The sequence below is a fragment of the Paroedura picta genome, chromosome 16 (genome assembly GCF_049243985.1).
Source record: "Paroedura picta isolate Pp20150507F chromosome 16, Ppicta_v3.0, whole genome shotgun sequence".
Lineage (NCBI taxonomy): Eukaryota > Metazoa > Chordata > Lepidosauria > Squamata > Gekkonidae > Paroedura > Paroedura picta.
The window spans coordinates 5,882,090-5,905,824 of record NC_135384.1 but is presented as its reverse complement, the minus strand read 5'-3'; the positions used below and the strand labels follow the sequence as shown (position 1 = coordinate 5,905,824).

Below are 23,735 nucleotides of genomic sequence, written 5' to 3'. Positions count from 1 at the left end.
AAGAGCTGTTGGCTGACAAATACCAGAATTCCTTTTTCTTAAAGCAAAAGGGGAGAACTCTCTCTACATCTAAGTATTCTGGACCAATAGCCATCTGAGCAGCGCACTAAAGCGACCACAACAGTCCTCTTTAATGTGCAGCCCCAGGAACCTGCACTGCATTTCTCTTTGTTTTTTAAAATAATAAAATGTTATTAATAAACAAGAAACATTATATATACTAATCAACCTTCACATTTCAACGACCTTTCATGGCATAATAACAATGCTCCAAGTAGTACATAATGATCAGATCTATTCAGACTACTTCTGAAAAGCTTGGAAGGCACCCTCAGAAAGGTGTTTTGTTTGTAAACTGCTTTGCGACTCCTTCGGGTAGCGGCAAAGTTTCTTTTGGTGCCTTTTTCGTGTGCTTTTGCAGCTGGACTTTCCTGTGCAAAGCTGGGAAATCTCCTTCTAAAGTGCATTATTCAGCCTGGGTGGAAAGATTCAAAATCCGTTCCTTTCCTTTGCCTCTCGCAAGCCGAGCGTTTTGGCCAACCCTTCCCTCCTTGAGTTTTCCCAGGCAGCTGGCGGCAAAGCTCAAAGATTCTCTGTGTGAAGAAACAGCTGGGTGGGAGGGCTTGGCCTAGAGGGAAAGCGAAAGTGAAGCAGCAGCCGAGCCAGACACAAAACAGAGAGAACCAGAAGGCTTTCTGGGAGAGCCCTAAAATGAGCGAGGAGCCAGAGAAACATCTGCAGCAGTTCTACGCCAATCACGTCTTCCTGTCTGGGGATGAGGACCAGAGGGTGGGAGAGGCCTTCTCTGCAGTGGACACCCTGGTGGACTCAATCGTGAAATGGGCTTATCAGTCCAGCAGCGGGTTGTACCCCCAGAAGCCCATCCTTGTGGGGAGCTACAGGGAAGGGCTTCACCTCCAACCAGAAGACAGTCCTGCCAATTTCGACTTCCTCGTCCCAGTGAGATTTAACCCGACGCTGGCCCCGGTGAGTGGAGGCCTAGGTAAACAGCTGAGCCATTACGAACAGAGACTCCCGACCTACATGTTCCGCGAGGCCGGGGTGCCCGTGTTCCACTGGGGCACGAAAATCCTCGTGGATCTGGAGGCCGTGGAAGAGGCGCACGTGGAAGTCCACTGCCATAACCAAAAAGCGTGGCTGGAGGACGAGGACATTGACTTGGAGGAGCTGGACGAGTACAAGGTAGGCACCAGGGCTTGCTGCCAGGCAGTTGTGCTGCAAAACATCTAAACGTTCTCCTGGCAGGTCGGTACGCTGCACCCTCCTGCCTTAGGAACCCTTCAAAACTCCCTCCCCTTCTCTTCACCAGGAAAGCCTCAAACACCACAACCTAGATCCTGGCCAAACCCTGAAGGACTTCCACCGCTATGTTGAGATTGCTTTGGATCCAGGTACATCCCCCCCGCGGAGAAATCCCTTGGCTCACATGGTGGCATTATTTACTTATTTATTAAATTTATTGACCGCCACTCTCAAAGGCTCATGGCGGTTTACATATGTACATACATACACTTTCTCTCCTTTCTCTTTTATGCCTCTCCCAGCGTACTCGCACCCTCTGCAAAATGGTAAGTGTAAAGAGATTTTTAAGAGATGTCACCCCCATCACCACCCGGGATAAGAAACCAGTTTGGGGAGGTCCCCAGGTGCCCGTTCCTCCTTTGGGGATTTTTACAGTCCACATTAAGCATCAACCCAGTCTACGTTATAGCATGATGCTGGTTTTCTTTTGTTAGATCCTGTTTTCAAACGAAGGCTGCGTCCCCCGAAAGTGCCCACCATCACCCCCTGGACGAGACGTGAGTTTGTACATGGAAATCATCTTCCAGTGAGCGGTTGAGAATCTTTGCAAGCCTTTCTCCAGTCCAGCCTTTCTCAACTTTTTTTATTGTTGAGAAACTCCTGAAACACTCTTCATGCTTTGAGAAACCCAAGATCATGCAGAATATGGCTGGGCGGCATAGCTGGGCACATGCCCACTTGGGGCCCCTCCTTGCTGGCAGGGCTGGCAAGGGCTCATGGGAACTGTAGTTCCTGGACATCTGGAGAACTATTTTGGCTACCCCTGCTACACATGAAGTTGTCTTATGCTGCAGGGGTAGTCAACCTGTGGTCCTCCAGATGTCCATGGACTACAACTCCCATGAGCCCCTGCCAGCAAATGCTGGCAGGGGCTCGTGGGAATTGTAGTCCATGGACATCTGGAGGACCACAGGTTGATTACCCGTTATACTGAATCAGACTCCTGTCGACTCTAAACAAAGAGCTGGGGGGGTTGCTATTATTTACTTTCTGAAGGAGTCTCTGAGTGGCTCGTGATCGGCTACCCCTCCTCCCCCCACAACAGACACCCTGCGAGGTAGGTGGGGCTGAGAGAGCTCAGAGAAAACTGGAGGAATGGGGAATCAAACCCAGCTCTCCAGATTAAAGGCCGCCTCTCTTAACCCCAACCCCCCAGCAGCTCTCCTAGGGCTCCGAGGTCTTCGTCTCACTCACAAACTGATCCTTCATGGGAGATGCTGGGCTTGAACCAGGGACCTTCTGCCTCCCAAGCAGGTGTTCTGCCCTTGAGCTATGACCCCTCCCTTTCTGTTTTAGGCCCTGCCACCAGGAACGTCCCCGCCACCATCCACACAGAAAAGCAGGGAAGAATGCTTAAAAATGCACCCAGGTCCCCTTGCTGCTCCTTCCTGGTGTGACTGTCCCATTTTCCTAGAGAACGCCCAGCTGGAGGCCTTGCATCCGGCCAGTCCTGCCATCCAGCTGTCCTTCCTTGCGGGGCCCGAAGCCGTGGCCGTGAAGCTGGTGCCAGCCATCCAAGGGGCCATCAAGCTCTCCAACCAGTGGCTGCGGGAAGACCTGGCCCACCTCTCCGACTGGTGGGGCGGGGACCTGACCGATGAGAAGAGAAGCTTCCTCCGGAAAGTGGCAGTTCTGCAGGAGGTCGGGCCAGAGCTGGTGGCCAAGGGTGGATTTTGGAGGTAAGGAGGTTGATTTAGGGAGACGGATTGGGAAGCTGGGGGGGGTGGGTGGGCAGGGGAGGTGATCACTGAAGAGAAAGGCTGAAGAGAAAGACAATCTGGCAGAGAAAACAGAACCCCGTATTCTTTCAGCATTCAAACGTTGCTTTTTGGCTCTTGGTGTTTTGCTTTTGAACATCTGACTTGAAAGGATTCTTTTGGTGCAAGTTTCACTCAGATGAAAATAACAAAAGCTTGTGTCCAGGGGCACCTTTGAGCCCAACCAAGTCTTACCCGAAGTATAAGCTTGCGTGTGCATGTACACTTCCTTCAGATATCTAAAGAATTGTGCATTATACCTTGAATGAAACTTGGCTGGCCTTAAAGATGCCCCTGGATGCAAACTTTCTCCTGCTGCTTCAGACCAACATGGCTGCCCACCTGAATCTATTCAGATAAAAGTGAATCAATTTTAAATCCTTACTCATTTCAGTAGCTTGTTGTAAAACCCCTTCCCTTTCCACCCCCTCCAGGCCACCCCTAAACTAGAGGAACAGGACAGAGAAGGAAGGAGGCCCACAACCCATCCCTCTCTCTCTCTCTCTCTCTCTCTCTGCCAGGCTCTCATTCAGCCATGCCGAGACAGTCCTCCTGAAGGACTTGGATGCAGATGGGGGACAAAGGCGGGCAGCTCTGAGATTGCTGAAGTTTGCCAACAATACAAGATGGACGCCGGAATACGGCAAACTCTTGTCGTCCTACCACCTCAAGGTGAGTCTACCAGGCAAGCCCATTTGCCTCTTTCTGCTAAAATAGCCTTGACCTGGATAGCCCAGGCGAGTCCCATCTCGTCAGCTCTCAGAAGCTAAGCAGGGCCAATCCTGCCCAGTATTTAGATGGGAGACCTCCAAGAATTAGGATAGAGTTCTTCCAAGAAATGCTGGGGGTCAGGATACGGAGGTAGGTAAGGGCTAACCATCTCTGAACGTCCTTTGCCTGGCTCCCGGACAATCTGAGGATCTCTTGGCTATGCTCCACACCAGGGGTAGTCAAACTGCGGTCCTCCAGATGTCCATGGACTACAATTCCCAGAAGCCCCTGCCAGCAATGCTGGCAGGGGCTTCTGGGGATTGTAGTTCATGGACATCTGGAGGACCGCAGTTTGACTACCCCTTCTCCACACATTCCAGACGATAAACAGGGCCACCATCACAGATATAGAAGCCTCCTAAACTCCACTTGCATGTTTAGAAGTTGCGGGGCTTACCCTGCCAGCGTTGACTGTGGGATCTGGTTCATGTCTCCCCTCCCCTCCATTTCCCCCCCCAGACCCTTCTGCTGTGGTGCTGTGAAATCTACCCCCTGAAGGCCCACTGGGAAACGCTGCTCTCCTCAGTGCAGAATCTCCTGAGGATCCTCACGCACGCCCTGGCAAAAAGCCACCTCCCTCACTACTTCCTGCGGACCGTCAACCTTTTATGCAAGCGCTACCAATCCAGTCCTGCCGTCTACGGGCCCTTAGCTTTGCAGGTCCTCTGCCATGAAGCAGAAGCGATGCTGGCTGACACAGCGGGGTATCTGCTTCTGGATGGCCGGGCAGGGGCCCACGGCGTCAGCGAAGGCTCTGAGAAGATGGCGGCACTCTGGGAGTTTCAGGAAAAGCACCGGGAAGATCTGAAGGAGCTTAAGAGGTTGGAGGAGGAGCACCTGTATGAGGAGGCGGAAGTGGGTGAAGGATTGGGGCTGGACTCCCGAGCAGAGGCTTAGGAGTCTGAGCGACTGTGCTTGTTCGAAAGTTCAGAAGCAGCCTTTCTGGGGCTGGCTCTCCCGTAGTTTCAAGGGCCATGCTGTTTTCTTTGAGAGGATTCTGGCCCTCTTGGCTAGAGAAGAAAAAGCTCGACACCGTGCAGGGAGCCACTGGAGCAGAGACCAGACACGGGACTTTCAGACGGTGAGATTCTCCGGCGCTCTTGCTGCCACCTCTTGGCGCATTGAAAACACATCAATCACACAATAAAAGTTGCTTGTATTGGCATTTCAGCTGAGACAGATGCAGTGCATTGCTTTCTACAGTACACAGTGATAACGGAGCATGCTCACGACGCTCCAGGAGGTATTTAATATTGAAAGCAATTGAACACAAGGTTGGAATGTAAAAACAAAAGGAGGGAGGGGAGGGGAGGGGGAGAGAGAGAAAGGAAGGAAGGAAGGAAGGAAGGAAGGAAGGAAGGAAGGAAGGAAGGAAGGAAGGAAGGAAGGAAGGGAGGGAGGGAGGGAGGGAGGGAGGGAGGGAGGAAGATGGAGTAGAGAAAAGACCTGGCCTTATTCAGACCATCCAGATTATCCATACTTGGGGGAGATAGTGCTGGAATTTATTCCCCTTCTTGGAAGTCAAGATGCCATGAATTTCTAAGAGCTCAGGTTCTTTTGAAATAAGAATCCTGGGAAAGGAGCGTTATCAAGGCTTGGGAGAAAAACACGTTCCCTAATCCTGATTAACTGCATACCTTCAGGCCTCTGTGCTCTGGAAAGGGATGTTCCATGGTTTGTAACGTCTGGGAACAGGCAGTGAAAACCGGATTGGAGATACATGCTGAGAGCCGTATATTCCTCCAACCAGCACTGAAGGGAGAGGCAAATATCCCTCCCGCTGCTACTGTACTGTCCAGATGCTGGTCTACGTGTCCAGCTCCCTTCATACCTAGACCTCACACGTGACCAATCAGCAGAAGAGGGCAAGGGAATTCAACGCAAGATTGCTAAACTGCAGGCTAGAGTGAGCAGAAAACGGCTGCTCTACCCCAGAGCTCAAAAATTCTGCACTGCCAACTGCAGAAGGGGAGGCCATTCTGGGTGCAACTTATGCAGCAGGGGTGGTTAAATTGTAGCTCTCCAGATGTCCATGCACTACAATTCCCATGAGCCCCTGCCGCAGGAGAGCCACAGTTTGGCCACCCCTCTTGTATACGGGCTGAATTTCTCTGGCACCCTAGTCGTATGAAATCTGCTCCCCAGAAAGAGAGAGAGAGAGAGAGAGAGAGAGAGAGAGAGAGAGAGAGAGAGAGAGAGAGAGAGAGAGAGAGAGAGAGAGAGAGAGAGAGGGAAGCAACAGGAGACAGACTAGGCGAACGCGAGGGAAAAGGCCCGGTAACTGAAGTTGGTGAAGACATCGATCCGGTGGCTGCTTCCAGCTGCGGTGAGCACCTGTCGGTAGAGAGCAGGGGATGGGGGTGAATGAGGGGAGTGTGGGATTCCCTGGCCCTCTGCTGTGCTGCTTCCAATTGTATTTCCTGCAGCTCTCTTAGAGGCCAGTTCTGCCTCCAGAAGCTCTCATCCAGAGCCCTCTGCCCTGCAGAAATCTAGCCTCCAAGCTTGAGAGGCCTCCGTGCTTCCTCTCCTCGGCCAGCAGGTACCTTGTGCTCTGGCGAATGCTCGTTGATGGAAAGAGAGTGGATGCACCGGGGGACGCAGGGAATCTGGGCCTTCACTTCCCCGCTGATCTGTAGATGGTTGATGGCCGGGCTGTGGCCAGCGGAAAGGATCTGCGGAAGACATTTTGGAATGGGGACAGGAGACTCGGTTCAAGAGGAGAAGACGGCAACTCCCAGCACGGGAGAGAAGGAGCAAAGGAAACAAGCCAGCGGCTGCTTCTTTTATTCATTGCATGCAGAGATCAAGAGGGAGGGAGGGAAGATGCAGCAGGAAAGGAGGGGAAAGACCTTCCCAAAGGCAGACCACTCACCAGGTCCTGGTAGAACATGGCCTGCTGCTGACACTGCGGCAAGGGGAAGACTGTGGTGGGTGTGACCGACCGAAGGTGCCAAAGAGTGAGGGCTGGACCCCCGCCACACACCTGGGGAAGAAGGAACAGGGAAGGGATCAGAGACCCCGCGGGGCACCCACAACTGCTTTGCAATGGGACATTCCCAGCGGCCCCGTTGTCCCCTCTGGTTACGCAGGAAGACTCATTCACTGCTGCTCACTCAAACTTCCTGCCTTATTTCAGTTTCAAAAGCCTGGAGGGGGTGGGAAGGGGAGGGGACCCAGGTGGGCATGGACACAGCTCTGCTTCCTAACCCTATTCTGCACAATCACACTACTTCTGGGGTTTCTTGAAACCTGAAGAATCTTTCAGGGGTTTCTCAACGGTAAAAAACTGGAGAAGGGCTGGTTTAAGCCCACAGAATGCTGGGAACCCCCATGTTTGGTACCCCCCAGACGAGGGCACCTTTGGAAATCTCACAATTTTCATTCAACAGCAGAAAGGGAGACACTCACCATCCAGTCGGAGTCTGTCGCCAGGCAACGGATCCACTTCCCGTTCTGTGGCCGGCTGCATTCCTAGGGGGAGGGGAGGTAAACCTTAGAAGCCGAAGGCAGCGGGAGCACTGCTGAGTGATCCGGTAAGAGCCCGGCCAGAAATGCGGAAGGTACCCTTGGCCCTGAGCCCTATTTTGCTCCGGTTAGATGCGACTTGAATCGTGCAGGAGTCTACTGTTCCCACACCTTTTGAAATGCAGATTTAAAGTTGTATACCAACAATGCTTTTTATTCTTTGGAGAGAGGCGTAATTTAAGAGTTGTCATTTGAAGGGTCACCTGTTCTCAACAAAGAGAGCCTCTGAGCTGGTCAGGCTCCTTCTCGGTTTGCCTCCCGCAGGCGGAAGTGAGCTGGGCGGCCAGAGGAACTTTTCCGTTGTGGGACCTCCAGAAATTGTCGTAGGCCAGGGATGGCCAAACTGCAGCTCTCCAGATATTTATGGACTACAATTATCATGATTCCCGGCCAGCGTGGCCAGTTGACGGGGGTTCATGGGAACTGTAGTCCATAAACATCCTGAGAGGCACAGTTTGGCCACCCCTGTGTAGTCAGAAGGCCGAAAGCAAATGAGTGAGCGAAAAAGGACACAAAGACAACTGGGGGGGAGGGGGGGCAACTAAGAGCTGAGCCTTTTGTGTTCTTTGAAGTAGAAGGAGACAGCTCAAGACAAGGGCTGAGAAAAGGAACCAGAGCCCCCCCCCCATACCTCGTACTTATGCACTTCAATGCACTGCACTTGACCTTCCGCTCGCAAATCTGTAGACAGAAGAGAGATCCACAGGTGAAGCCAGTGCCCAGTCAACCACCTCTACCAGCCGCAACCCACCAAGGAGGCCAAAGCCTTGTAGGAACTTCCCTTCCAATGTCATACTCAAAGATGGGCAGTGCAGGGAGAGGCAGGATATTTGCAATTGCTCCCAGAGCATTCTGGGAAAGTTATCCAGATTTTGCATGCCCTTTTATTTATATCCTACTTTTCTCCTTGGTGGGAACTCAAGGCAACCCAAAGACAATCTTTCGTGTTTTTTCCAACCCTCTAAAGAAGCTTGCAATATAATCGCAAAGAGTACATCTGAACTGCCAGCAAAATTTAAAAACGGAAAGCTAATGGAGTGCTAACGTTACTAGTGCTAATTAGCCAGATAACAAGGCAGCAAGCTAAATTCAGACAACTCTCAGCAGGCCTTGCACATCTTTCCTAAACTCCTGCAGAGTCACAAACCGGTCGGTGCAGGGGGCCACTGTTTGAAAGGCCGTGCCTCATGAGTACAAAGACTGAACTTCCTTCAGAGGCTGGGCATCGAGCAGGGCCACCCAAAACTGCTACGACGGCACAGCACAGCCCAGATGTGAAGAGAGAAAACGCCAGAGAGAACATAGAGGTCACAGGTCCTCACCCCAGAGGCGGACGGTGCCGTCCTCGCTCCCCGACAGACATTCTCGAAGCTGATCCCGAAGCGCCAGGCAGTGAATGTAATCGGTGTGGCCCCGATACTCAGACTGTGTTGGAGCCAAGACAAAAGCAGAGATGATACAAAAGACCAGCTCTGCAGAGATTGCTCAATCCTGCTAAGAAACTGTCAACACACACCCATTCTGCAAGTGCACAACTCCCCCCCCCCCCCAAGAAACCAACTGGCAAAAAAAAATTCAGTGGTGGGGGAAGGATTTGGGGTTAGGGGCATTTGTTCGGTTTTTGAACTATTCAAGGAGAAAGTGCCGTGCATGAATCCCTTTAGATCTGAACAGCTGCAGGGACAGGCAGAGGACTCACGGTAAAAGTTCCAGACTCCAAATCCATCATGTGGATAGCACAGTCTCCCCCAGCCATTAGAAGACTATTATCCTGGAAGAAAGGGGGGGGACAGTGATTGTGAGCACCAAAGAACTGAGGGCAACCAAGCTGTCCCACTCAATTTCACTGTGCCCTTACCTTGAGGTTGAGCTGAAGGCTGTTGATTTCTGGCACCTCCAGGCTGTTCCTGGGGAGGAAAGCAGAGGATAGAAATTTCAACCTGCATCTATGGGAGAGGGAGAGAAGAAAGGAAGTTGGGATGCAAAGGAAAGAGGAAAGTGGGGCTCTACCCGTAAGTCGGCCTCTTGCTCCAGGCTTCCTTGCAGCCCTAGAGGACAAGACAAAAAAGGAATTATCACCACCACCATAAGAGAAATGAGGTGGGCAGAGGGGGTGGGAACAAGGGACACTTCCGTACCTTCTTCACAATTTCACTCCAGTTCCAGGCCTTGACTTCACCGTTACCAGCGCTCAGTAGCTGCCGGTCAGTGGAGACCATAGCGTAGATGGGACCATCGTGGGCTGTGGGAAGAAGCAACCGTGTTTCAAGGTTGGAATTAGCATGAAGGGCTAAGTGCATCCTGGGATATCCGCCCTTTGACATCACTGAGCACAGCCCAGCCATTGCCTTCTACTGCACAGCACCCAGAGTCTTCCATCCAAGGGCTTATCACGGCCAGCTCTTTTTAGCTTCTGAGTTTTCACAAGATTCAGCTAATCAGGGCTGTTCAGACTAGAAAGCTTTAGTGGAGGGGCAGTCTAGCAAGTAGCCAGGTTGGGATAAGCAAGTGCAATGCATCCTGGGAGCTCTTTGCGCATCATCTGACGCATCACCTACCTGCAAAGGATACCACAGGCTTCTTGCTCTCTTCCTTGGCCTCTGAACTCAGTGCTGATGAGAGGCTGGGAGGAAAGAAAGACGAGGCGTAAGAAAAGCTGGACGGGGAGCTGAAGAAACACAAGAGGCCGAGTCTAAACAGAGGGCTTGCGGATTACCTGAAGACGCCAATTTCTCCAAAGTTGTTCCCAGCCGCTAAATATTTGCCACAAGGAGAGATGCACTGAGAATAGACGGTCATGTGCAGTAGCTCAAGGGAGCGCTGAATATCCATCTAGTGAGAGGAGCAAAGAGAGGGAGTCATGCCAAGATTGGCCTTGCTGAATCACACCAGGTTTTTAGACTCCAAGGAGAATTTTCAACTGGGCACAAGCAAAATAACTGCTGTGATTAATCGGGAGATGGATGTGGATTTGGTCCAGACTGGCGCTGCTAACTACACTGCATGCTGGGTAACGTCCAGCGGGCACAGAAAAGACAGACTGTGGAAAACCCTCACGTCCCGATGGAGTTGATCTGACCATATTAGTTTGCTTTTTGAATGCATAACATAATTTTAATCTTACAACAGTAAATCTTGAGCACTCACCAACCCTTAATGCTTAGATAAGCAGTTAATGGGAGATGAAAGCTGTGCCCGTGTGTGGATTTACATGCCATGTGCAGTCAGGGTTTCCAGGCCCCTTCTGACCACTGGGCGAGGGATGTGAGGGCACGGCTGCCAGATTCACACTGAGATACTCCTGGAGATTTGGGGGTGGTGCCAGGGGAGGACAGGGGCCTCAGTAGGATACAACAACGTACAGTCCACTCTCCAAGGCACCCACTTGCTCCAGATTTTGCATGCCCTAGAGAGGAGCTGCAATTCCAGGGGATCGCCAGGTCCCACCTGGAGGCTGGCATCCCTACCTGCACTAGAACCCCGGACCTCTCAGCGATTGTACTTATAGAGACTCATGAAAATAACCTGAAAGCAGAGCCAGCATTTGGCTCAAAACAGGAAGCTGGGCATTTCCAGGCTCGGCAATCCCATTTGAAATGAATGTAACTAGTTGCCAAGAATTCTTTGGCTGGCTGCACTCCACTGCAGGAACGGCTGGTCGATAGATTTATTCAGTCAATTTCACCAACTAAGCAATATAGCCGAGAGCTTTAAAAGTGAATAGCAAACGATAATAATTGAAATATGGATAAGATACAAAAACCTTACTACATATAAGAGATATGACATTAAAACCATATTAAAACAAGCGAGTGTCTGTCTATTTATCTTTCCATTAATCCTTGTAATGCCACTTTCTAGTCCCATGCCTGTAAATGACTACAACACCCAAGAGCCTCAGCGGCTTCCGGACGTGCGAACCCAGGTACGTGATAGCGCAAGGCACGATGGGATTCGCAGTCGCCGGCATAGAAAGGCTCCCTAACGGGGACGTTTCCCGGCGCAACCCGCGCCGCCCGATGTCACGTGCCGAGGGACAGCCGCGTTCTCCATCCGGGGTTTCTCCTCCTACATCCGGGAACTAACAGAACAGGCAGGAGGCGACAGAAATTCTCTCCCGACAGTAAGGGCAGGTGGGGGGCGGAGAAACCCCCGTCCGCTTATTTGTGCGCATGCTCAGACCTTACCGCGACCCCTCCTCGTCCTGAACCCCGTCCGCGCCCGTTTCCACTGACCGTCGCTGGCGTCGCGTTCCTTGCGCAACCCCCCGCACGTGGAAAGGGTTGGTGGGGTATCCGGCCCCCGGAGAGATACGCCCGCCCCTTCCGGTACGGTAGCCCCGCCCTCAGCGCGGCGGCTCGGCGCAAAGCATGTCGGGCGCCGCTTAGCGTGGGCGTGGGTGCCGCAAGGCATCATGGGGGCGGCCTGAAATAGCTACCCGCAGGCGCAAAGCTTGCTGGGATGCCCCTCCTGGCCTTGGCTTAGGCCAGGCAGAATCCAGGTCAAGGCAATTTGTTTTGGCCTGGATTGCCTTGGCAGGTGCTGAGGATTATGGGAATTATCCAGGCTCCTTTTACATGCCCGGGGGCAGAAAGCAGAGGCTTAACCTGGCCCCAGAGCATGACTGCCCTAGTTACACACAGTGGGGCCCCAGACGAAAATAACAGGGCTGCAAGCAGCTTTGGACTGCAGCAAAATAATAATAATAGTAACTTTATTTTTATAGCCCGCCCTTCCCGGTTGGCTCAGGGCAGGTAACAATGACAAACGCAGGGGCTCATTGTTTTAAATAAACATTTGCTGGGGTGTTGGTTGGAAAAGGAGGCTTGCGAGGAACAATCCGCCCTCTCTGTTTGGGTTTGGCAATCCTGGCTTTTTTCAGCAGATGGGTAGAGATCCTGATAGGGGACAGGGAAGGGAGCCATCTCGTAGATAGCAAAGCTCAGGCTTCCCAGGGCAAAGGCAGGCCCTGCAATTGTGTGCCCCAAAGGAAGCCAGTGTAGGTTCTGAGCCTTAGATCAAATGCAGTGGTTTTCAGACAGAATTTGGAATGGCTTAATAAAAAGATCTGTAATATTTGTTGAAAGGCAGCTTCCTGCACCCCGCAAAAGTGTGCAGTTGTAGGAGACAGTAAACCATGTCCTCCGTTCACAGGGAGCAGCTGGGTACATGATGGTTTCCTTCCCCACATCTTCTCTGGTACACGGGGGTTCTATGACAAATTTGTTAGGGGCTCCTCTGTGGATCAGTCGATGTAGAAAGGGCTCCCTGGCACAGAAAAACAATGACTTAAGCCATCTCCGTTGGCTCATAACGCTAGCTGAGATTCCCTGAGCCACCTTTAAGGTAACCTTCAAACGTGCTGTGATCAGTAAAACTTCAGCCAGCAAAGCTGCCCTCCTTGTGCAGCACAGCCAAGTGAATCACAGTTGGACCTTGTATTGGAGAGGAGCATCCGTTTAACCTTTTTGTTGACTTTCCCCCTATAGATGGATCCCACAGCCTGCCAGCAGCCACCTATGGTGCTGCCTTCCAGCCACCCCTTGCCCCGCTCCTTTCTAAGTCAGACTGTGAGCTGGATCCAGAGCAGAGCCTCTGAATTGCAACGAGAGATGCCACGCAGAATGCCACGGACGCGGCCAAACCACATGCTGGCAAGTGCCCTTGGTACCCAGCGGTCCCGGTGAGAATGCTTTTTCACTTGGGGGTGATTTCTATTGGGGAAAGTGGGAAGGGGATGTGGGAGAGTGTGGGGCTGCCATTATTCACAAGCATAGCTGCCATTGGGTGCTTCCAAGATTACACTGAAGGAAGAAACCCACAGTTCTGGGCCTTTCCCACTTTGCTAGCCGAATAGCCCTGAAAACAAGAGAAGAGACTGAAGTTAAAGAACACCCAACTGAACATTGTTCTTCATCTTGTGGTAGACTAAGGTGTGATAAAAATGTGGTCACAGGCTGAAAAGGCCTTAGAAGGGCTGCTGTGCTTGGGAAACATGACAGCTTCGACTGAAACTAACACTGGTGGACCAAAGAAACAAGGATGTGGCATTTTTGGCCTCAAGTGTAACTTTAAACCTCTTGTTTTAGCTGCCGGCCTGCATCCCATGCTTTCAAACGCCACCTGGAGGACAGAGACCAGTAAGTGTGGGGGAAGCTGAAGGGCAAATACGTGAGCTGGTGCAGTGCATGATGGGAGCGTCATAAAAGGCGCGAGAGCCTCATAATCTTGTTTCCTCCTTGTGTATGCAAGTTCGAACTGGAGGATTTGGATCTTCCTTCCCAGTGGTGCTTTAGCTAGCAAAATACAAAGCATTCCCCTCTGGAATTAGGTTTTACTGTTTTCCTAGCATGTGTTCAGTCTTGACAATTCTGTAGGGAACAAGCTGCCTCCACTAAAGGTATCTTGGCATATATATTGAACTCAGTTGGCTGTCTCATATTCTTTGGGGTGCTATGAACTCTGCTTCATGGGAATTGAGGGCATGCAGCCTCTCCTCAGATACCGGATATGTTGAGCTCTCGCTGCCCTGCTTCATACGGACGTGACAGAGCACCAGGAGGGTCCAAGCATAGCACAGAATGCCAAACCGTACTGCAGAATCCATCATTTTGTAGTAACATGCTGAAGCGTGACGGGCTGTATAAATGTACCCTTAAATTTTTGGCCACTTGCCTTCACTCTCTCCTTGCCTCAACAGGGAACCCAGTTCCAAGCAGTTCCTCTCAGAGGACAAGATGGCCGCCCGCTTTAACTCCCTCAGCCTGGACAGCGATCACATGTACAGTTCCAACGGCTTCCCAGTCCGTGAGGAAGACCCCGAGTGGCAGCAGGCCTACGCACGACTTAAAGAACTGCAGCGCAGGTTAGACAAGACTGCTGCGGCTTTGGTGTTTTAGAACATTTTACAACGTGATTGGGGAACGTGAATAACGGTGCTTAAGCTTGTGTGGTTTGCGGTCTGTCTTCCAGGCTGTCTCAAGATAGCGTAAACGAAGCAGCCACGGAAGAGGAAAACGAGTGGGGCAACGTGGTTGTGGATGGGGAATTCCTTATGCCGGACTGCCCTCTACGGACGCTTCCTTCCTTCTTGCAAGGGCCACTCGGAGGGGTCAGCCTTATACCTGAAGAGGTACTGCTGTCTCTGTAAGTTGAACTTTGGATAGGGGGTTAAGGGAGGCAGTGCAGAATGAATTACTTGTATCCATAATCACCACCCTCTTCCCTTCTCAAAGGAACCCTTGCACAGAAGTTGTCCTCTGGAGCCCTCCTGGGAACTCTGTGCTGCCCACCATCCGGACACTGACGGCTCCCCCATCTTCTTTGGGCGCTTCCATACAACTTCAGCAGGAAACAGGGGCGACACAAGAAGAAATGGAAATATGAGCTTCCATCCCTCACCGATTTCGTCTTACTGGCTGGCCCGTTAAGACTTTCAGCCGACGGCCCTGTTCTCCAGCCTTACATGTTTTACCCTAAATGTTTGACTCTCCTTTAGCAATACTCAACGTTGAAGTAAACTGCAGTAGTTGGATCCGCCTCCAGATGTAAATTGTGGACAACCATTTGAATTGTTTTTTTGTTTGTTTGTTTCCTGATAGGAATCGAAGGTAAGGCCATAGTGTGCCCTTGAGTTGCAACCAGGGCAACCTTACAAAGCTCTAATTCGTGGGGTTTTCGGAGCGAGAGATCAGAGGTGGTGGTTTCCCGCTGTCTTCCGTGGTGGTCTCCCTTCCAAGCTGCAATGAGGTCCGGCTGTTAGGGCCAGTCATTGACAAGGGGGCACTTAAAGGTGCTTGGGACTTAACGCGCAAACCCCACAGCCCATTTGTACACTGCCCATGCAGGGAAATCAAGGTGGTCCTTTCTTTTATCCTTGTAATCACACCTGTATGGCAACTGGACTAACAATAAAAAGAGCCTTTTAACCTGAACTCCAGAGTGAATCTCTCACTGGCACCAAGACCTCAAGACCTTGGGGAAAGATTCAAGCAGGCAGCTGTGTTGGTACGAAGCAGAAGAACAAAAGAGTCCAGTGGCACCCTTTAAAACCAACAAACATATCTAAGGCAGGAGTATCCAAACGGTGGCGCTCTCTGTGTCCATGGACCACAATTCCTATGAGCCCCTGCCAGCATATCTGCGTGCACCCAAAAAACTTATACCTTGAATAAAAGCTTGTCTATCTTAAAGGTGCCGCTGGACTCAAAACTTTTCCCCATCTCAGGGAAAATAAAAGAATCTGAGTCGGTTTCGTATCTAAATGCTCCTTTATTGAATAGTGGTGTCTTCCTTAACCAAGTTTAATGCCATTAGCAGGGAGAGTGGGGGGTTGTTAAACCAAAAAAAGTTTATTCTATACATAATTCATTTATGTGTATATAAAATAAGAAGCAAAACTTATTGCACAGAGGGGCCCTGCCTAAAACGGCTGGGGGAGAGGCCAGGCTGCCCCTCCGTCACACCCACGCAGCTTGGAGGCTGCAAGGTAGAGAACTGCAACTCCAACCATCTTCTCACACAATGAGCCCCACACAGTGTTGAGTTATGGGAAAGGGGTGGGGAGAGAGCTGGACTGACCAGCTGGTCCCTACAGGCCAAGCCCGTAGACCCTTGTTCAGCCCCAGTCCTGTTGGTCATTAATACACAGCTTTTCTCTTAAATCCCCAGCGTATGCAGGGAGTGAAGAAGAGATGAAAGATCCTATCCCATGGACCAAGAGGAGGGGAATGCATCCCATCCCATCTTCTTGGGACCAAGCGCTGTCTTCCCCTCCTGGGACTTAACTGAACAAACAAAAGGGGATTGGGGGGGAATGCCCACTGTTGTTGGGTGAAATGATGAGACGTCTTCCTTAAATTCTCTTTACTCTTAACACCTCATTAAGCTGCAAGTGAGCCTAGAAAGCAGAGAACTTTCTCAGAGATTTAGGTCCACCTTGTTTTCCAACTCCTATTCCTAGTGATTGAACAAGGGGGCAAGGGGGGAGTGCATGGGGGGAGGAGTCTACAGGCCATTCTGGTGCGGTTTTGGAAGGCCTCATTAGCTTTTAGCAGAGTTTTCCATTTGCTTCAGCAGGACCTTTTAATGCTCCTCAATCTACCCCAGCCCTGTTTCTACAGGCAGCTTCCCCCACACACACACCAGCAAGGAGGGATTTCAGGACTTCTCTGAATCTTCGTCCCAACAACCATGGAGAGACTGCAGTTCTCTTCCAGATCCCTCCTCCCCAGATACCCACCCACCCACCAAAATGTTTTACTGTCCCCACGCATAGTGTCCAGTCCTTGTTTGGAATTTGGAGCAGAGGGTGAAAAGACAGAAGTCCACCCCCTCCCATTTCAGCAGCATTTCTTGACTGACGGTTTCTTCTTGGGCTTGTTGATTTTGACAACCTCGTTTTGCTGTTGGAGTCGCGCCAGGTTTTCCTGTTTGGTCCGTAGCACCATGGCTGTGATGGCATTGAACATCTGGGGAAGGGGAGGAGAAGAGGAAGAGTTGGTTTTCATGCCCCACGTTTCACTGCCCAAAGGAGTCTCCGAGTGGCTTACAATGGCCTTCCCTTCCTCTCCCCACAACAGACACCCTGTGAAGTAGGTGGGGCTGAGAGAGCTCAGAGAGAACTGACTAGCCTAAGGTCACCCAGCAGGCTGCTTGTGGAGGAGGAGGAGGGAATAAAACCCAGCTCTCCAAGTTAGAGGCCCCTGCTCTTAACCACAACAATGGAGAAGAGGGGCTTAGCTTCTCCCAAGCACAGCTCCCCCTCAGGTGGACCAACAAGCATCTTGTTCAAGCACTCAAGAAGGTCACCTAAACACCCCCAATCTCCTGCCAGCGCTGAATACCTCTTCTACGTTGAGGTTCTCCTTAGCGCTCGTCTCAAAGAGTCGCACTCCCATCTGTTCACTAAACCGCCGGGCGTCAGCTGTGTCCACCTGCTTCCGGGATGGGTCTTCACATTTGTTGCCCACTGCACATCAGGGAGAAAAGGAAAAAAACAGGACAAAAAATGCGAATGAAAAACTCCCACGGGGCGCTGCAGTGATTTTAGTTTAACACACAAACCAGGATTGCATCCCAACATCTGCAGATTTTTTCAGGTGAAGGGTTTTCAGGTGAAGGGTTTACCACACATGGTCCCCTCAGTTGACCATGACCGTACTCTATCCTCCAGCATCTTAACCTGATTATGTAGATTTGTATCAGGGAGCAATAAAGACACTTCCCATCAATCTGGTCTAAATAAGTTCACCCTTTCCCTTAAAAAGGCTGAGTCTTGGGGCCTGCTGGGATGCCAGGAATTCTGGGTTTTTTAAGGGGAGGCCTCATCTGGCCATGGAATTAGGGTCACTGTGGATGGGCAGGTAGCTGTGAGTTTCCTGCATTCTGCAAGGAGTTGGACTAAATGACCCTGGAGGTCCCTTCCAACTCTATGATTCCTGCAGAAGATGCTGTCCACACAGTTAGGTAGCCAGAGACCGGTTTGATTTTGGCTGTTTAAACAGATCTGGGCCTTACATCCTCTGAGGTGCGAAACCCCCAATCCACACCACCCAAATTCTGTTGTTGCACCCAACACCCCACCCCCTCCTCCCACAGGCCAGACGCAGGAATGAGAGCAATTGAGAGCAGCCGATACGTAGAAAGTCTCCAGCACCTGATTGTGCTCAGCTGAAGCCCAAGCAGACGGCCTAACCGACGCCCTCCGCAAGAGATGAAAGGAAAGGTTACGCTCTGTGATCCACTCACCCAGGATCTTGCAGACGCTGTCACAGTTCTGCCCAATCTCGTGCAGCCAGCGCTTGACGTTGACAAAGGACTCTGGGTTGGTCACGTCATAAACAATGATGACGCCGTGAGTGTTGCGGTAGTACCTGCCTCCAGGGGAAGGAGAGACCACAGGAGAGGACCCAAAGGCCAGCGTTAATGTCCTCACTCTGGAACTCCCAGCCACCACCGCTTCATTCTCCCCTGGAGAAACTTGGGATTCCAGCTGCCTCGTTTCTCCCCATGCCCCTGGGCTTTCTCACCCCGACCGCTTTCTTCAGGTATCAGAATCTGTGGTGACCACCCATCCTCCCTAAATGCCCAAGGTAACCAGGCTCTGTCCCAGGCTCACGTGGAGGTGATGGTCCGGAAGCGTTCCTGTCCCGCCGTGTCCCAGATCTGCAGTTTCACCCGCTCTCCGTTTACCATCAGTGTCCGGATTTTGAAGTCCACCCCAATGGTGGTGATGTAGCTGCCTAGGGGGAGAGGCAGAATAGGGGTGAGAAGACGGCGGAACCAGAGGAGTGAAGTGCAGGATAAGGGCTTGGCGATGAGACAGAGAAGTATTCCAGGTAACAAAAGGTGAAACGGTAAATGTTGACACAAGCTACTAAAGAGCAATAAAGAGGAAAGGAAGAAGTGGAGCTGGTTTTTTATATGCCCACCCAAGGCCCTGCCCTTCCGACCCCCTCCTGGCCCATCACTGGCCATTTTGGGAGAGGTAGGCAAGTCGACATAGATGGCCATATCACCCATAAATGCTTAACACATTTAAAAATATATTAGAAAATTAATTAAATCCCACCCACTCGGGAAACCCCTCTCGGGCCGTCACAAAACCCTAGTTGAGGCAGTCTGGTCTAGCAAGACAAGCTACCCTGGTTGGCTTTGAGTGGCCTGCACAGCAATCATGTTGGGATGTCCGGGTTGGCGGTTTGGGAGTCAGGATTCCTGCTGGTCTGAGAGCAGGACAACCGTCCGGCGAGCAAGAAGACGGAGAGTGGGTACTTACCAGAAAAAGTATTATCTGCAAAGCGGAGCAGGAGGCTGCTTTTCCCAACCCCTGGGCAGAGGGAAAAGAAGAAAAGGCTGCAGATTAGAGACTGAGCATTATCGAGAAGTGTCGATTCAGCCCTGGCCCCCTTCCATCTGCCAAGACAACCCTTCCTGCAGACAGAGGCTCCCCACCCAAAACAAACACGCCCGGTCCCAGGAAGTTTGCTCAAGAACAGCCACACCCACTGACAGCCATTGTGACCCTATCGTCACACCTCATTGTATAGCCGGAATAAAATCCTGCAGGGCACCGCGGTCACCTCACCAAACACGATCGTTGGGAGGAAGCGAGGCGAGTTTTGAGAAATATGAAGCATCCACAAGTTCAAGTTGGCAAAACCCGGCGGCTTGCAAACCGCTCTTTGGGGCAGGGCTAGTCGCCCAGGGAAGGGTGGGAGTAAATGCATGTCTCCAGGATCACAAGCTCATGCTATGGTGGGGATGGCCAAATGGTGGCTCTCCAGATGTCCATGGACCCATGAGCCCCTACACTAAGGCATGAAGTCTTCTTGTCCCAAAATGCGGGACTAGCTTGGACGCACAAGCAGGCGCAGCCTCATGGGTGCAACATCTCTCCCCCCCCCTCCCTCTGAAAGAGAAAGCCATGCGCATCTTTCTTGGCTGTGCTGATCGGCACGCACATACTGTGACACCATGAGGCCCTTGAAACATCCCAGTCTCACAAATAATAGCTACATGTGGGGGTCCAATGGCAGAGGTGCCATCCTCAACTTGTTTACCATTGACGAACCAACTCTTAATTTTTTCTTTTTTTTGTGAAGCATGATGGGGAAATCATGGCCAATGGGAACTCCCGGCCCTCTGAAAGAAGCCACCTTTCCCCTAGTAACCCAGAAAATGGGGTTTTGACCAGAACTGGCCGGGTTCAAATGACCATGAGGGAAAACGTTTCTAAAACTTGAAGCAATTAAAATGTCAACGGCATGAACGCCTGTTGGCTTTAGAGCAGGGATGTCCAAACTGTGGTATTCCAGATGTCCATGGACTACAATTCCCATGAGCCCCTACCAGCATTCTGCATTATGCTGGCAGGGACTCGTGGGAATCGTAGTTCGTGGACATCTGGAGTGCCACAGTTTGGCTACCCCTGGAGTAAAATGGGACCTGCTTACGGAACTGACAAGGACCATTTCCCTGTCCCAAAAGGTTGTTCTTGAAGGCTGACAGGCCACACAACACAGGTTGGCACAACCAGGCCCAGAGAATCCTGGGTGTCTTTTGAAGAAAGTTTCCTTTCTTGGCTGATGAAGAACCTCACACTGGGAAGGCTCCACTCTAGCACAACCACGATGTGGGGAACAAAACGACCTAGAATCCTAGAGTTGGAAGGGACCTCCAGGGTCATCTAGTCCAACCCCCTGCACAATGAAGGACACTCACAACCTGCATTTTCTCCAGCCTATCCAAAATCAAAATCCATCCTTCAGTTCAGCATGACCTCCAGACATTGCATGGAGCAGAAACTTAAAAGAACGAGACAGAAGGGCCAGGCTGATAAAAGAAAGCTCTGTCGATTCTTTTCGATAACCCTGAACATCAGAAGCGACATCGGATTTTCTCACAGAGCTGGCCTGGAAACGTCAGCAGACACAGAAGAGAAAAACAAGAAGTAGGTTCCTACGGTGGGAGGGGGGGGATCTTAAAATCACACCTCCAAAAAAATTTTTAAGGAAGAACTCTTTACAGAATGAATAAGAACGAGGTTTGGAGAGGGTCTGGAGAAAACCAAGCACAGCCATAAAGGGGAAAACAGGAAGCAAGCGGAATTGGAGAAGGAGATTAAATGTCACCAGCGGTGGGGTGGGGATGAAGAAATGAGTTTTGTTGCTTTAAATAAAGGGCATGAATATTACCAGAGGGCAGTAGGCCTGAACGACTAAGAACGAGAAAATTAAGAGAGACAGAAGGACAGGGTAGAGTGGAAACAGTGAAACCGAGGAAGGAGGAGAGACCGTGATGGATCTTACCAGAGTCCCCGATGATGAGCAGTTTGAACAAGTGGTCATAATCTTTGGCAGCCATTCATGTGTTGGGTCGGCTCCTCCTCCTCCCGGTCTCTGTCGCACGCCTGCCTGCTCACTCTCTTTCCTTCCTTCCTTCCTTCCTGCCAGAGATTCTCCACCACTCTCACATTTGCCAGTGGGAAATCGGCTCAGCCTCAAAGTCCCATGGCCGGTAAGGGCGCTCTCCTATAAAGATCCCCCAAAGGTTGTTTGAAGGCAAGCTCCTGTGGAGCACAACCGTCTACGCAAGACCCTTCCTTGCCCCCTTCAAGAGGACGCCTCGGAAAACACGAAAGGGGAATATTTCTGGGAGGTTGGCCCCTGTCCCCAGTTCTGGGGAACGGGTTACACGGCGTGTCTTCCAGATGCTTTTGCGTCCTTAAAATTAGAAAGACACAGGCATCGAATGCGTGGAAACAGTCACACACATCTGCGTGCCAAGAGAATTCCTTTCCACAATGCCAGGAAGCTGCAGAGTACAGCCGAAATGAGGTGGTGTCGAAATCAACGAGTCCCTCTCAGACGGAGAAGACCCCTCTCCAGTTGACCCAAAATCTTGACTCTTCCAATAGGTGGATGGAGGGGGGGGGGTGGACTGATGTTGACGTCGCTTCCCGAAAGAGGACTTCCCCGAAATTCAAAGCTGACTAGTGTGGAAGGCCAAGGGGAGTGGGAGACTTAAGGTCTCCTGGAGAGGAAGCGAACGAAATCCAGGAGGAGAGGACCCAAAGGGAACTTGGGGTGGGAGGGCTGCCTTCAACAAACCAAGAGAGGATTTGGGCTTCAGGGCTAGCATTCGAGGCAGAAACGTGAACACTCCGGTCCCCAAATCCGAAATTTTGATTCGCTTCCCAAAGGAGTGAAGGGGAGGGGGAAACAAAAGCGGAAATCAGGACTGAAAGCAGCCAGAAGCTCTGGGGAGGAACCCGAGGCCCCCCTCCCCAAAAGGCTGCCTCCCCAAATACTTTGCAACAAGGGGAAGGGGCCGATGCGAATTGGACGGAAACTTTCCCTACCAGGAGAGGGAGGCGGGAGGCGCAAGAGAAGGGGGATCCGGCCCCGCAGACCTTCCCCGGAGCGAGACCCCCGCGCAGGGACGCCCTTGCGAGTCGACTGCGGCAGGAGAGCCGGACGGGAGTCAGCGGCGCGCCGGGGCGAGGGGAGGACACGGGCGCGGGAGGCGCGGGGCGGGCTGCATGACCGCTGGGGGTCGGAGGCGGGCAGGCAGGGGAGCGCTCCGCGGGTCTTGCCGCCGCTGCAGCCGGGCGCTGCCCTCTGGTCCTCTCGCCCCGCCGGACGCTGGCCTGGATCAGCTGACCGCCGGCCCGGCCTCGCCCTCCTGCTGCTGCTGCTGCTGCTGGCCGCGGCGCCTTCCTCCTCCTCCTCCTCCTCTTCCCTCCTCCTCCCCTCGGCTGCGGCCACCGCCTCTCCCGGCAGCCCGGGCCGACGGCACGCCAAGGCGCGATGCGAAGCAGCTGGGCAGCGCGGGGCGGGGCTTGGCTATAATGGGCGGTGCTTGGCGACCGGGCGGGGCGAAGAAGGGTGGGCGGGGCGAGAGGGTGGCTCGGTTAAAGGGGCTTCTTGTGTGTTTCAGGGCCCTTTAAACTGTGACTTGGTTAAAGTGACTTTTGTTTCAATAGCCTGTAAATGGTGGCTTGGTTAAATTGACTGGGTGTGTTTCAAGAGCCTTTAAACTGTGGCGATTATAGTGACTCTGTATGTTTCAATTTCCTTTAAACAGTGGCTTGTTTGTGTGTTTAAATACCATTTCCTGTTTAATCCTGCCAAGAAAAACATGTCCATAGGATCGGAGGCTAAAGCTTCATTGCAAGGAACACTACAAAAAGTCACTTTATTAACAGCTACAAGCGTTTTATCCATCTATATGTTTAGGCATTTATACTCTCCCTTTTCTACCCAATGGGGACTGGTGGCTCAGCCAACAGCATCATTCTCGGCCCTTCTGTTTTGTGTGCACAACCACCTTGCGAGGTAGGCTATGCCAAGAATAGGTTTGCCATTTCCCTGCTGGTGGAGAGAGATCTGCCTCCAGGTGGGGAGTTGGGTTCATCAGAACTCTCTTGGTGACTCTGTAACATTTCGGGCAGAAGCACTGTTAGCCGTGTTTTAACAGGTTGCCTTTTAAAACGATTTACAATTATTGTTTGGCATAATGCACTGCTTTGGTCACGCTGGGTAAGATCCTTATGCTGTGGTGGGAGTTGCTGTGGAAGCAGCTCTTCAATAGCCAGTCCCTGCTCTAACCCCTACACCAGGGGTAGTCAAACTGCGGCCCTCCAGATGTCCATGGACTACAATTCCCAGGAGCCCCTGCCAGCATTTGGACATCAGGAGGGCCGCAGTTTGACTACCCCTGCCCTACACCATGCTGGCTCCACAGTTATACACATCTTTACTCCTTGGTAGCCTTCCATAAGAATGCCGCTGTGTAGGAATCCCTGTTGAACTCTGAGTAAATATGCACCATACTAAACTGTGCAGAGCATCCAAG

At 51.7% G+C, this 23,735-nt stretch overlaps 4 protein-coding genes across 15 annotated transcripts; 2 read left to right on the top strand and 2 right to left on the bottom strand.

Annotated features, from left to right (window-relative positions):
* The first annotated feature begins 421 nt into the window (after positions 1-421).
* Positions 422-5,026, top strand: LOC143826051 (uncharacterized). The gene is made up of 7 exons (XM_077314599.1): positions 422-1,203; positions 1,331-1,412; positions 1,566-1,589; positions 1,758-1,820; positions 2,738-3,002; positions 3,602-3,752; positions 4,311-5,026. The coding sequence occupies exons 1-7, from the start codon at positions 712-714 to the stop codon at positions 4,746-4,748; spliced, it is 1,515 nt and encodes a 504-aa protein (XP_077170714.1). The 5' UTR covers positions 422-711; the 3' UTR covers positions 4,749-5,026.
* THOC6 (THO complex subunit 6) lies at positions 4,988-11,743 on the bottom strand. 3 transcript variants are annotated; one of them, XM_077314675.1, is made up of 14 exons: positions 11,564-11,696; positions 10,093-10,208; positions 9,935-9,999; positions 9,515-9,618; positions 9,387-9,424; positions 9,235-9,283; positions 9,076-9,147; positions 8,699-8,801; positions 8,008-8,057; positions 7,260-7,322; positions 6,724-6,834; positions 6,395-6,523; positions 6,086-6,185; positions 4,988-6,019 (listed from the first exon to the last, which is right to left on the bottom strand). In XM_077314675.1, exons 2-13 carry the CDS (start codon positions 10,206-10,208, stop codon positions 6,102-6,104), a joined length of 984 nt encoding a protein of 327 aa, XP_077170790.1. In that variant the 5' UTR covers positions 11,564-11,696; the 3' UTR covers positions 4,988-6,019; positions 6,086-6,101. The 3 variants fall into 3 exon arrangements, with proteins under 3 accessions (XP_077170790.1, XP_077170791.1, XP_077170792.1); XM_077314676.1 differs by having other exon boundaries at positions 4,988-6,015; XM_077314677.1 differs by lacking the exon at positions 4,988-6,019 and having other exon boundaries at positions 6,033-6,185; positions 11,612-11,743.
* HCFC1R1 (host cell factor C1 regulator 1) lies at positions 11,327-15,310 on the top strand. Of its 9 annotated transcripts, none has more exons than XM_077314713.1 (6): positions 11,327-11,499; positions 12,866-13,059; positions 13,466-13,516; positions 14,077-14,241; positions 14,349-14,508; positions 14,612-15,310. In XM_077314713.1, exons 2-6 carry the CDS (start codon positions 12,866-12,868, stop codon positions 14,804-14,806), a joined length of 765 nt encoding a protein of 254 aa, XP_077170828.1. In that variant the 5' UTR covers positions 11,327-11,499; the 3' UTR covers positions 14,807-15,310. The 9 variants fall into 9 exon arrangements, with proteins under 9 accessions (XP_077170828.1, XP_077170837.1, XP_077170835.1 ...); XM_077314720.1 differs by having other exon boundaries at positions 11,328-11,499; positions 14,349-14,522; XM_077314717.1 differs by having other exon boundaries at positions 11,354-11,509.
* A 317-nt stretch (positions 15,311-15,627) lies between these two features.
* Positions 15,628-22,666, bottom strand: LOC143826115 (ras-related protein Rab-35-like). 2 transcript variants are annotated; one of them, XM_077314751.1, is made up of 7 exons: positions 22,240-22,666; positions 21,188-21,409; positions 19,156-19,206; positions 18,496-18,619; positions 18,126-18,250; positions 17,222-17,346; positions 15,628-16,846 (listed from the first exon to the last, which is right to left on the bottom strand). In XM_077314751.1, the coding sequence occupies exons 2-7, from the start codon at positions 21,240-21,242 to the stop codon at positions 16,718-16,720; spliced, it is 609 nt and encodes a 202-aa protein (XP_077170866.1). In that variant the 5' UTR covers positions 21,243-21,409; positions 22,240-22,666; the 3' UTR covers positions 15,628-16,717. The 2 variants fall into 2 exon arrangements, with proteins under 2 accessions (XP_077170866.1, XP_077170865.1); XM_077314750.1 differs by having other exon boundaries at positions 21,188-22,666.
* Positions 22,667-23,735: the final 1,069 nt, after the last annotated feature.